Source organism: Sceloporus occidentalis, unplaced genomic scaffold, assembly GCF_023333645.1.
Source record: "Sceloporus occidentalis isolate IW3139 unplaced genomic scaffold, rSceOcc1.0.p SCAF_82, whole genome shotgun sequence".
Lineage (NCBI taxonomy): Eukaryota > Metazoa > Chordata > Lepidosauria > Squamata > Phrynosomatidae > Sceloporus > Sceloporus occidentalis.
This window is the reverse complement of record NW_028317062.1, coordinates 2,552,573-2,565,223: the sequence shown is the minus strand read 5'-3', so window position 1 is coordinate 2,565,223 and position 12,651 is coordinate 2,552,573. Positions and strand designations below refer to the sequence as shown.

General features: G+C 37.7%; 1 protein-coding gene across 17 annotated transcripts in view; it reads left to right on the top strand.

The window, feature by feature from the left end:
* The window catches only part of LOC149285256 (sodium channel protein type 8 subunit alpha-like), a 45,553-nt gene that overhangs the window by 16,148 nt on the left and 16,754 nt on the right, over positions 1-12,651 (top strand). For 4 of the 17 annotated variants that reach the window (XM_089495569.1, XM_089495560.1, XM_089495570.1 and 1 more), the window contains exons 6-15: positions 242-463; positions 2,163-2,226; positions 2,664-2,805; positions 3,947-4,155; positions 4,518-4,791; positions 5,014-5,367; positions 7,642-7,777; positions 9,879-10,117; positions 10,804-10,977; positions 12,089-12,445. In XM_089495569.1, coding sequence (XP_089351695.1) covers positions 242-463; positions 2,163-2,226; positions 2,664-2,805; positions 3,947-4,155; positions 4,518-4,791; positions 5,014-5,367; positions 7,642-7,777; positions 9,879-10,117; positions 10,804-10,977; positions 12,089-12,445 — 2,171 coding nt within the window. Of the gene's footprint in view, positions 1-241; positions 464-2,138; positions 2,227-2,663; positions 2,806-3,946; positions 4,156-4,517; positions 4,792-5,013; positions 5,420-7,641; positions 7,778-9,878; positions 10,118-10,803; positions 10,978-12,088; positions 12,446-12,651 lie in introns of all 17 variants that reach the window. The other 13 variants (XM_089495564.1, XM_089495565.1, XM_089495555.1 and 10 more) reach the window with 8 other exon arrangements.

Sequence of the window (12,651 nt, the reverse complement as noted above, 5' to 3'; positions counted from 1 at the left end):
GCCGATCACAGGAACTAGGAAGGTCTATACATGATTAAGAGACAGTCCCCTGCTCCTGGAACCTGCCTATGCACCACCACTTTATAGATGATGCAGTAAGAGAGTTTAAGCATGCATGGGATAGACATAAAGATATTCTGAATCTAAGGCAAGAGCAAGGGCCGTCATTCTCAGGATGTAGCTTTGCACAATTAAATTGTCATCTTGCATTTTTAAATTATTAGTTTGTTTCTTTCTGCAGGTCTGAAGACAATTGTGGGTGCCCTTATTCAGTCTGTGAAGAAGCTGTCAGATGTAATGATTTTGACAGTGTTTTGCCTCAGCGTCTTTGCTTTAATCGGTCTTCAGCTTTTCATGGGTCATCTAAGGCGCAAGTGTGTTTTTTGGCCAATCAACATGGATGAAACATACTTGGCCAATGGCAGCAAGGGTTTTGACTTTAATGAATACATAAACAACGAAAGTATGTGATGGGACAATATTTATATTATATTGCATACATACAAATGTTTATATATATATATAGGTGTGTGTGTGCGTGTATATATATAATATATATAATATATGTGTGTATATATGTATATAAATAATTCATATATATATCTATATATTTGAATTATTGTTCTGAGATTGTTGTGTGATTATAGTCTGTGGTAAGTGATACTGGCTAAATTAGGCTTTTTTTCCTTTTAAACATAAAATTGACTGGATTTGATGGTGTGTATTTTTCCCACACACATTGTACTTTAGGTATGAATTTACAGCTCATGGTATATGTCGCTGTCAAACAACACCCCAATATGTGTTGAGCAACATCTCCAGGGTACAGTGATACCAACCCATGCATGAGTTTGTCAAGTTGTTTGGGGACTAAAAAGGTCACATTTGGGAAGTGTGCATTTTTCAAAATTGGAATTTTGACATGTTTTACAGTCTGCCCACATGTCCTATTTGGGACATCTTTTCATTTTACCCCATCAAACGTATATTTTGAAAAATAGACACCACACGGTATTTCAAATGCTGGTATTTTAACTCTTTCCATGCGCACATTTAACCACCAGCCTTCATCAAAGTTTGCATTAGTATTTTTTCCCCACACACATTGTACTTCAGGTATGAATTTACAACTTCTGGTATATGCCACTGTCAAATACCCCAATATATGTTCTGCAACATATCCTGGTTACAGTGATACCCTCCATGCATAGGTTTCTTGGGTTGTTTGTGAGGTAAAAGACCACCTTTGAGAGGTGTGCATTTTTTGGAATTTTGACATCTGGGACAACTTTCAACTGTGCCAATTCAATTTACTCCATCCAATCATACATTTTTTAAAACTAGACACCCCATTGGCATTTAACATGCCAGTATTTCAACTCTTTCAATGCAAGAATTGTTTGTGAAGATATAGCGCTAATTTTAGGACTTGCTCATAAAAATGAACTTTATATATATGTATTTGTTGGAACTGGAAGGTTCCCCTGATGGTGACATCAATGAGGAATTATACTCTTGGTGGGTGTTTGTTGTGGCTGAATGCCTCTCTATCAACGATTGCCTCCTAAACTCTTTTAAACCAGGTGTCCGCCGCCATACAATATATGGCGGATGTTGACACCTGGGGGAGGGGCCACAAGGGGCCCCTGCTGCCAATCTCTGTGTTGCTTAGGCATTACAGCAACACTGTTGGGGTGAAGAAGATCGTAGATCGCTTTCTTCAACTGTTTAAAGTTGTGACGTGCCTGGCACGTCAATTGTCATCAAGGGGCTAAAACAGGTTCTTTGTTTCATTTAGACCTCTAGTGGTCTTATATTATCTAATATTTTAGTTCCAATAGCAATAATATTCAAACGTTGGTGGTGCTCCAGACCATTAATGGACTCAATCTGGTTGATAGGTATAAAAAATGGGAACAAAGAAGATGTCTGTCTTTAGAAGACAATGTGTGTGAAGAGGTGATGTTGCTATAAGAAGTGTATTAAGCTATAAATATGGATGAAAGGTGTAAAACTGCAGGCAGAAAAGTTTGAGAATGACAATGATTATTCGATAAGGCATCCAGTTTATATAGAATGTAAATACAGAGGGTTTAGTCATTCTTGTAAATTAATGTCAATTCATATTTAAATGACAAATGTTTTTGCTATAAACTTTACAGCCAACTTTTACAAAGTCCATGGAGCACTTGATCCGATACTTTGTGGCAATAGCTCCGATGCTGGGTAAGCTTTCTTTTCCTACATATCTTGTTAAAATCAATGCCTATATAGTCATGCATCTGTTTTGGCTGCTGTGAGTTTTGGGAACATAAGTGATCACAACATGCAAGATTACTCTTTCATAACTATAAGAAAGGGAGCAATAGTTAAGAAATAAGTAGATAACTTTTTTCTTGATAACTCAACCAAGAACTACAGGAGAGTCTTGTGATGTTTGTATAATGTAGAAAATATTGTGGTCCACAGGCTGTAAATGTCACAACTATGCCTATAGAAGGGAAAGTATAATAATCGTATACCAAATTAACATCTTTGTTTCAATCAATCTATCAGAAGCATATTATTTGCTTATGTCTGTTGGTGTTAGTCATCACGTGTTTAAAGCTGTGCTGATTTCATGATGGACCCATAAAACAAATGATTCTTTCTGTTTTTTTTAGACAATGTCCAGAGGGCTACACATGTATGAAAGCAGGCAGGAATCCAAACTATGATTATACAAGCTTTGATTCATTCGGCTGGGCCTTTTTGGCCTTGTTTCGCCTTATGACTCAGGATTATTGGGAAAACTTGTATCAATTAGTAAGTATTATTATTGAATTTTTTGATTTGAAGTTTAGTTTCAGGACAAATATTCAACTTGTTTTACACAAGTGTGGACAGTTTTAGTCCTATCAGTTTCAATGGCTAGACCTAGGGATCATATGAGTAATTTTTCTGGCCAAGTAAACTGAAAAGCTGTTGCAGGTCCTTCAATTATTTCATTATAAGTGTGCTCACAAATAAAGTCGCTCAGCACTCCAGTAGTTAAGTGAGGTGTGTTTAATTCACCAACAAGGGCAATGTTTCGACCTTACGGTCTTTGTCGAGCCATGGCAAACGTGAATGCAGTGAGTTTATATGGCAACAAACAGGTTAATTACAACAATCATTAACCATGTGTGCAATTTAAAGTGCCAATGCAAAAAACATCAGATTAAGGCAGGGGATTCCATACACATGGAAAGATATTCATTTATAACAAAGTAGCAAAGTGATACAATTGCATCAGTATGAAAAACAATCATTTTATAATATATAAAGAAACAATGTATATTGTGTCAAATATCAGTGATTCTTATTCATAAAATATAAAAAAAAAAAAAAGGAAAGGCATGTCTATATGAACATGAGCATTTGATGACATAGCCTTTCCTTTTTTTAGATATTATATGAGATGTTTGTTGGTATGTATATATATATGGGTTCCTATTCCTGAAAGCGATGGTCTTAAATGTGTGTGGCACTTTCTTATATTTTTTAGCTAAACTTTGTATCAGTTGTTACTTTGCACAATAAGAATCACTTGAATAAATCATTTGCAAGTAGAATATGCAGAAATTCTAGGTCCGATTGTAACCTTTTAGGCCTGGAGTCTGACAGTCATGTTTGTGTTGTGTAGTCTTTTAAGAACTTAAACGTCCCCTCCTTAGGTATAACATCTGAAGAAGTGCCTTCTCATGTCTTAAAAGCTCAAGTGACTCTGCATCTTGTTTTCGTAATATAACATACCACAAAATTTTCTCTCTCTTCCCCATTACTAGTGTGACAATATCCATTTTCATGTTGTTGCATGTTTGTGACAATAAACTATTATTTACACTTTATTCTTATATATAAATGTAGATACTATTTACTGTTGCCAGTCATCCAGGGTCTCTCTTGCATTGATTGTATTTTGTAGACCTTGCGTGCGTCTGGAAAAACATATATGATCTTCTTTGTCTTGGTTATCTTTGTGGGGTCGTTCTATTTGGTGAATTTAATTCTGGCTGTGGTAGCCATGGCTTATGAGGAACAAAATCAAGCAACTTTGGAGGAAGCAGAGCGGAAGGAGAATGAATTCAAGGCAATGCTGGAGCAACTGAAAAAAATGCAGGAAGAAGCACAGGTATGATTTGATTTTGTAAACAAACAAAAAAATAATCACAATTAAAGGGGTTCTTCTCTCCATTCATGTTTGTCCAGAGGCAGTTTTGGAGGATTGAATTGAGTGAGAGGAGGTACTGTGAACCACATCAAGAGTTTTGGCTACTAGTAGTGTGCTCATAGAAAGCCAGGTCAGGATACAGATAGTAGTGTGCTCATACAAAGTCGGGTCACGATCATCAGCAAGACTACAGACCATGAGTGTCTCCATATCACTAGTGACCAATAAGAAACAAATACTACAGCACTCAAGATTATGCTTAAATTATGCTTAACGTTGCTGGTGTTATACAGTCTTGCCAATAACGTATTGTCTCGGTGCTCACCCAGGCTCAGGCTACATCTGTTGGCACAGTAACGGAGGATGCAGTAGAAGATGATGCAAGGATGTCTCACACCTCTTCAGAGTTCTCCAAACTGAGCTCAAAAAGTGCAAAGGAAAGAAGAAACCGTAGAAGAAAACGGAAACAGAGAGAGCTATCAGAAGGAGAGGAGAAGGGTGATAATGAAAAGATGTATGAATCTGAAGATGGTATGAGGAGGAAAGGGTTCTGGTACCCTGACAACAGGCTGGGCAGAAAATTTTCAATCATGAACCAGGTAATTAATTAACAAATGCACCATGTAATAGATCAGAGTACTGTACACATCATAATGTGCTTTTTTCTTTTTTTAAATAATTGTTTTCGTAATTTACTCACATGAATGTACTATTTTGGAATGCCTTGTTAAATCGCCTCATGCTATTTTGTAGTATAATTGTGTAACAACTTGTATGAGATGCGGGGGAATAGGGTTAATGTTTCTTATTATTTGTTTTAGTCTCTACTCAGCATCCCAGGGTCCCCATATCTCTCAAGACACAACAGCAAGAGCAGCATATTCAGCTTTCGTGGACGATTCAGGGAACCAGTCTCTGAAAATGAGTTTGCCGATGATGAACACAGTACAGTGGAAGAGAGTGAAGGCAGGCGAGATTCACTTTTCATTCCAGTCCGAGCCTACGATAGGAGGAACAGTTATAACAGCGGGTACAGCCAGGGGAGCCGCTCTTCACGCATCTTCACAAATCTCAGGAGAAATGGGAAAAGAAATAGCACGGTGGATTGTAATGGAGTGGTGTCGTTAATTGGTGGTCCCGGTTCCAAAATGCCTGGTGGACGTCTTCTGCCTGAGGTGAAAATAGATAAGGCAGCTACCGATGACAGCGTAAGAAAGTCTATTAGTAGTTTAGTCTAGGCATGGCGGTCAATCCTGCTTTCCTGTATGCCGCCCTCAAAAACACCAACGGATCCTTTCCTGATGGAATGAGTATTGTTTTTTTTCCTAACCTCTAATGCAATCCTTTCTTGAAACCTATACTCAAATTCTGCATTTTCCTTTAAATTAACCAACTCTAATGCATCTAACATGAAGGCGAAAACAGACTGGAAATTTTCCTCGACGTAGCATAGCCTTAAACGCTTGATACGTTCTCCAAACCATTTGCTAATGTAATAGAGGAAGAAACAAATACACTGACAAGCTTAATCATTTGAAAGGAACTACTAATACCGAGAGTGAGTCTTCTCAAAGAGGGGATATGAGGAATGAGACCTGTGGGTTTTGAACTCCTTGACTGTACATTGAAAAGGTTGGTCCATCCCCAATAATATTATGCTGCTGGAGAAGCTTGGCAACTGTGTAATGCAGAGTAAAATCACTGAGATTTCTGCAATGTCTCCTCACTCTTTGAATTATACATTAACAGGACCAGCTCCTTTTCCTGCAGTTTCCTAAAGAAACTTGCCAGTGCTGTCCCTTCGTAAAACATAGTTAAGTGGGGAAGGTGAAACCATAACTCTCCATGAAACTCTTGTGCACAAACATCACAGGCTCAAACCAAAGATATGAATCCTGCTTATTAAAAACTCAACTCACGGCAGATTGAGATGAGTTTTAATCAGAGAGCCAGGTGTGAGCATATATACATATACACATATAAGCTGCCTTTGAATGTTGCTGCCAATAAACATATCAGCCTTTATAGGAAATGTAGTCCATCTCACGCAAGGCTGACTAGGCACACGAGTGTTACAATCTCAAAAACCTTTGCATTGATTGTGGAAATGATCTTTTTCACAACAAAGGGCTAAAAAAAGCATTTTGTCAATATAGGTTGAAACATCTTGTCTCAGATACTCTGAGATCTCATTTTTAATACTTAAATGGAAATTAAATGTAGCAGAATCTGGTACAGAAACCCTTATCTAATTTCCAGTCTGCTTTTGCCTCGTTCTGCTGAAAAAAAAAAATGGAATTTCTCTTTTTCTTGTGTTTACACTTTGACCCTCTCTAGTTAGCATGTTAGTTTAATATGTTACTCGGTGTGTTCTATCTAACCTAGCATGGGGTACTCCTAGATTAGCATGATGCATGTTAAGGAAGTAAATCTGTTTCTTTTGATAATTCTTTTGACAAATAAGATACATAGGTATAAAAATACCTCATCTATGTTTCTACTTAACCTTCTCACCCAAACTATAGATTATCACCCAGGTTATAGGTGACTGCACACTGGTAGGCTTGCAAAACTTTTGTATATAACTTAAAATGGTTAGTTGCAGTAATTTTAATGCCAGTCGTGGCTAAGAGCGAGTTGTCTGCAATGCATTGAAGACTCTTTATCAAACGTAATAGGTTAACATGAGTTACAATATCCAGTATGCACCAAGAAAGCATTTAGGTTGGCTGATCCCTTAATCTGTATTGTAGGTATATGTGATGAAGCGTGTTTTTGTTGCAGTACGCTGAAGAAGGGATAGCTTGGTAGTTAATATTATGCATAGGAAAGGCGAGCTTAGTGTTGTGTTCACCAAATGTTAAGCCACAGTCTCGTAGTGTGAACGGGCTCCTAACCTTAAAATGTAAGGTTTTCATCAGTTGGTGGTATTTTGAACTTAACACTGCAGTTCTACCTGCTCTGCTGAATCTAACATACTTGGAAACATAATTTTTAGTTTCGTTAAATGACCGAACCCTTGCCAGAAATTCTTTGGAATACAATAGTTGCGTCATTTGTATTTTTGCTGGGAACACTTAAATGACTTTTGACACAAGGCAACTCTCGTGTTGCCATAGGAATGAAAAGGGACATTAGGGCATATTTAATGCGTATAATTTTATCAATGCGTTTAATATTCACCCACTCTCTTGGTGATTTTTATGTCCCACTCTTCGACTTCTGTTATTATTGCTTGTTTAAGCCCTTTAAAGTTCGTTTTGCTCCCTTGATTTCTGCTCATTTGCCCCTCACACCCCTTACTTTATTTTTATCAGTTCAGCACATTAGTGGGGTAGATTAGCCATGGGAAATGGCAGACCTGCTCTATGTATGAGTTCATGGGTATACGAAATCAACAAAAGTTCAATTGAATGATTTTTCTCATTTTGTAAATGTATTCTGTGCAGCCTATGTCAGAGGTAGAGGTAAAAAGGAAGCCTTCTGCGTCTCTCAGAGTGTCAATGGATCAACTGAATGCCTCATTTGGAAGAAGGAATCGAGCAAACAGTGTTCTCAGTGTTCTAACACAAACACTTGTAGAAGGTAAAATATATATTTATCTTTTATATATCATGTGATTAATAATGGATAGCATTCACTAAATATATGTGTAATGCGGCATTTCTCATTCGGTTAATGGTTAATGCAAGGTCAGGTGGCTTTAATCTCTGTTGAATAGCTGGCTCTGCCAAAAGAAGAGAGATCCTTAACTCTGTACAGGGATTATTTTTAAAGCAAATAGCAGCCACCTAGGAAGGTGGCCATTCTTGCCGATTTGATACAACAGTATCACAGCCTCGATTTTAATTGCTGTTGCTGCTGGGACCTGCCAAGAATAAATAAGCATATCCTGAGTATGGCAAGACCAAGAACTATGTAAGGATTAAGGTTTTTACAGCAGGAAAAAAAAACAGGACACACTGGATGATCTTAATTGTCCTTATCAGCAAATATCGGCAAATACTGTTTCATACCACTTTGAATAAGAAAGAATCATAAAGTGAGAGTTACTATACCCCATATAAATTTACTTTTGTATTTACTATGGCGAGAATAAGTATAGGGCTGCAACTAACGATAATTTTAATAATTGATTAGTTGGCCGATTATTTTTTCCATTAATCGATTATTCGGATGAAAAAAAATGTAAATTTTTCTTTCATTTAAAATAATGCAATGAACAAACTGGGTGTTAAAACAAAAAAAACCCAGCAGAATAAAAAACTTAAAATTTTCACTTTCATCTCTTTATCACAATGGCATTTCTCTATTCACCTTCTTATTTTACTGACATAATAATAAAAGCTACAAGAACCCCAAAACAGTGTTTCTCAAACTAGGTTTTAATACAAAGTTATTAGTAAATATTAATTCATATGTTAACTATTTTTCATATTTAATAAAAACTATGAGAAAAAAGCCTTGTTTATATTTTCTTTTATTTGCCAAACTGTCCCCGGTTATGCACATCTGACCCCCAGCTTGCCACTCTGCCCCCAGATATGCCTTATACCTCCTATATGCCAGAGATTCCACTGTGCCCCCAGATATGCCTTATACTCTTTATATGCCAGTGATATGCAACTGACCCCCTGATATACCTTATACCCCCAGATATGTCTTATGCCCCCCTGATATGCCTTATACCCCCTATATGCCACTGTGCCCCCTGATATGCCTTATAACTTCCAATATGCCTTATACCTTCCAATATGCCACTCACCCCCATTTATGCCTTATACCTCCCTATATGCCACTCCGCCCCCTATAAATGCCCACACCACCCTGAAATTCATTATCACCACTCTGCCTCCTGTCAGCAACGGAGGTTCACAAGACACCAAGGAGTCGGGGAAAAAGGCAGAGTGGTGTATGGGAGGAGGAGGAGGCAGAGTGGTGTGTCGGGGAGGGTGGCTCGCATACACCCCTCTGACTCCTCCCCCCTCCCATACACCACTCTCTCTCTCCCCGACTCCCTGGTGTCTTGTGAACCTCCGTTGCTGACAGGCACTTTCACTAGAGCTTCATAGAAGCCCCAGCGGAAGTGAAGGGGAGTAACGGATGCTGTCTATGCGCATCGCGCAGACACCCCACCAGCTGACAGAGAGGATGATCCTCTGCAGGAGACCTGGATTCTCTGTCAGCCGGTGGGGGTCTGCACGATGCGCACAGACAGCCTCCGTTACTCCCCTTCACTTCCGCTGGGGCTTCAACGATGGACCTACGATGAAGGTCATGTGATGCTGGTGCTGCATTGTAGGAGCGCCAGAGGAAGTGGAGGGGAGAGGCGGAAGACAGTGAAGGGAATCCAGGTCCCCTGCAGCGTTGCAGGGGATCTGGATTCTAGTGTTATAATCCGATCTCTGTTTGAGGTCGGATTATAGAAGGAGATGAGTTTTTTAGAGCATTTGCTGACAAAAACCTCTTTTTATAATCGATAATCGATTTGACTAATCGATAATGAAAATCGTTGACAGCCCTAAATAAGTACCTCATATGATGTCTAGGAGTGCACCTGTATGTGTTTTTGTAGTTCGAATTTGCGGCTAATCCCATAGTATAGTAAAAATACTATAGTGTAGGAAATACAGATAATCTTATCCTTTCCCCGTTTTAGAACGTGTTTTTTTCCCTCTCTTTATAGAATTGGAAGAGTCACAGAAGAAGTGTCCACCTTGGTGGTACAAATTTGCAGACACTTTTCTAATATGGACATGTAGCCCTTTGTGGATCCGAATTAAAACTATTGTGAATATGATTGTAATGGATCCCTTTGTTGACCTGGCCATCACCATTTGTATTGTTCTCAACACATTATTCATGGCTATGGAACACTATCCAATGACCAAACAATTTGAACACGTCTTATATGTGGGGAATCTGGTAAGACATTTCATTCATACAGTTTGTGCTTCATATCATGTCATCACATGCTAGTAAACACTTCATATGCAGCAATGTTAAGTCCTAGAACATTTCTGTATTACATGTTTGTATTAAGGTACACTACCTTGAGCTATGCATGGGGAAATGTGCAAACCCCCTTTCCTCTGTGCTGTTCTACTAGTCTGTATAGAAATGAACTCTTGTTAGTTACACTGCCTTTCAGCCCCGGACTGGCCAAAATCATGGTGGGCTGCTGGCCAATGGCACCCCATACTTGCCTATTGGAGAGGCAGGTTGGTTCCTACAGTGTGCGTCCTCCAGCTTGATTTGTAGGGCAGCCTGCTCTGTGAGTATAAAAATGTACCATGCGCCAGACAGTTGTAAAGTGCCAGTGCATCTTGGTCAGTCCCTATTCCTGCTATGCTGCCATCAGATTATGGTTTCTTTTATGAATGAAACAGTTGAGAATCCCTTTTCAGAACATTTGCAGAACTACATTTTACACAATGTAGCATAGGAAGACAGGTCTGTAAAATCATGTTATTTATTTAGAACTGCAATTCTGTTAATTTTTTTAGAAGAAAAATTTAACTGTGCCTCACTTTGTGTTAAATGCATGATGTTCTCAGTTTTTCATTCCTAAATTTAAAAAAAGAATGCCTTACATTTTATTTCTCTTGTAGGTTTTTACCGGCATTTTTACTGCTGAAATGGTCCTAAAGCTAGTAGCGATGGATCCATATTATTATTTTCAGGAGGGCTGGAACATATTTGACAGCTTTATTGTGAGCCTCAGTTTAATGGAGTTAGGCCTTCAAGGCGTGGAAGGGCTTTCCGTCCTGCGTTCCTTTCGATTGGTATATCCTATTTGACTTTTTACATTAGCACCTATTTGAAATTGTGAAAGAAACTTAAACAAAAACTATTTAAAAATATGTGTCTCAATACTTTCCCAAAGTGACAAGACAATCTTGGGATTTATTTATCAATCATATCAACATCCACCTATTTGTTCTATTATTATTTATATTGAAGTAGGGGGTGCAAAATTGCATTTTTTCCAATTGGATTAGCATCTTTGCACCATAAATCTTTAATATCCACTAATTTCCACATAGTCTGTCCGTGTCGAAGCTTGCAAGTTTAAATTTTATTACGTGAATTTAAGAAGATCACCATCCCACACCAAAATAAAAATCTTTGAGAATGTAAGGGTTTTCTAGTCACCTCATTTGATTCATAAATTCTCTAATTTGGTCTATAATGAAGAAAGTGGTAATTTTGGTTTTGTTTGGTCTTACGTCTATTTTTACATTTTAAATGAATATTTCTTTCAATTAATAATACTCTTTAACCCATTGAGTGTCAATCATTTGGTTTGCATTCCAGGCCGAGACATTCTTAAATATGGAAATTCTGTTTTCCAGAGTAATGTATAGACTAGCTTTCTTAGAGTAACTAGAATTTGGGGATCTTTTACCTTAATTAAGTTAATATTTGCTGATGCAGTTTTCATATTACATAAAATAGTTAATGTTTAAATCTATCAGCAATAGCCAATAGTGATTGTTGATATCAGCAATATTTAAATTATTTGTCTATTCTGAAATAATTTCTCAGAGGGAATGTATGAGGGAAGCAGAAATAATCCCATAATAATGATAATATTTGAAAATGAATGTCAGGATTTCAAATTCAAATATTTTGAGTAGTAATTGGTAGAATAAGCCATAGCCACACATTAAAAAAACAGCTATCCAGTCAAAATAGGTTTGCAAATGTAAACATTGTACATTGAACCTGAACGTGCACAGACACACGTAAAATATAAGTACATGTATATTTGTGTGTGTATTATAGTTATGTATATATTGGTTGTAAACTTTGAAACACATGCTTTTGAGCTTTATTTTTAAATCAATTCAGGTGTCATAACTAGATGTTTTACTTTTTTTTTTTTCTTTTCAGTTGAGAGTCTTCAAATTAGCCAAGTCGTGGCCGACATTGAACATGCTAATAAAAATCATTGGAAATTCTGTTGGTGCCTTGGGTAACCTGACCTTGGTGTTGGCCATCATTGTGTTCATTTTTGCTGTAGTTGGGATGCAGTTGTTTGGAAAAAATTACAAGGACTGTGTCTGCAAGATAAACCCAGATTGTGTCTTACCTCGGTGGCACATGAATGATTTTTTCCATTCTTTTCTTATCGTTTTCCGGGTGTTGTGTGGAGAGTGGATTGAAACCATGTGGGATTGCATGGAGGTTGCAGGACAAGCAATGTGTCTCATTGTCTTTATGATGGTGATGGTCATTGGTAACTTGGTGGTCAGTATATATATAGTTATATAATGTGTTTATATAAGTCTTTCAGAAAATGTGTAATGTTGTGACTGCTAGTTGGATTGTCTTTCATCCTTTTAGAACTTGGAACATACAGAAACATAGAATTTGAGATTCCGCCTACTAGTCTGGCAGTTCCTTGTGTTATATTCAGGAAAGCCTAATGCCTGTTTTGCTCATGTTTAAACCCC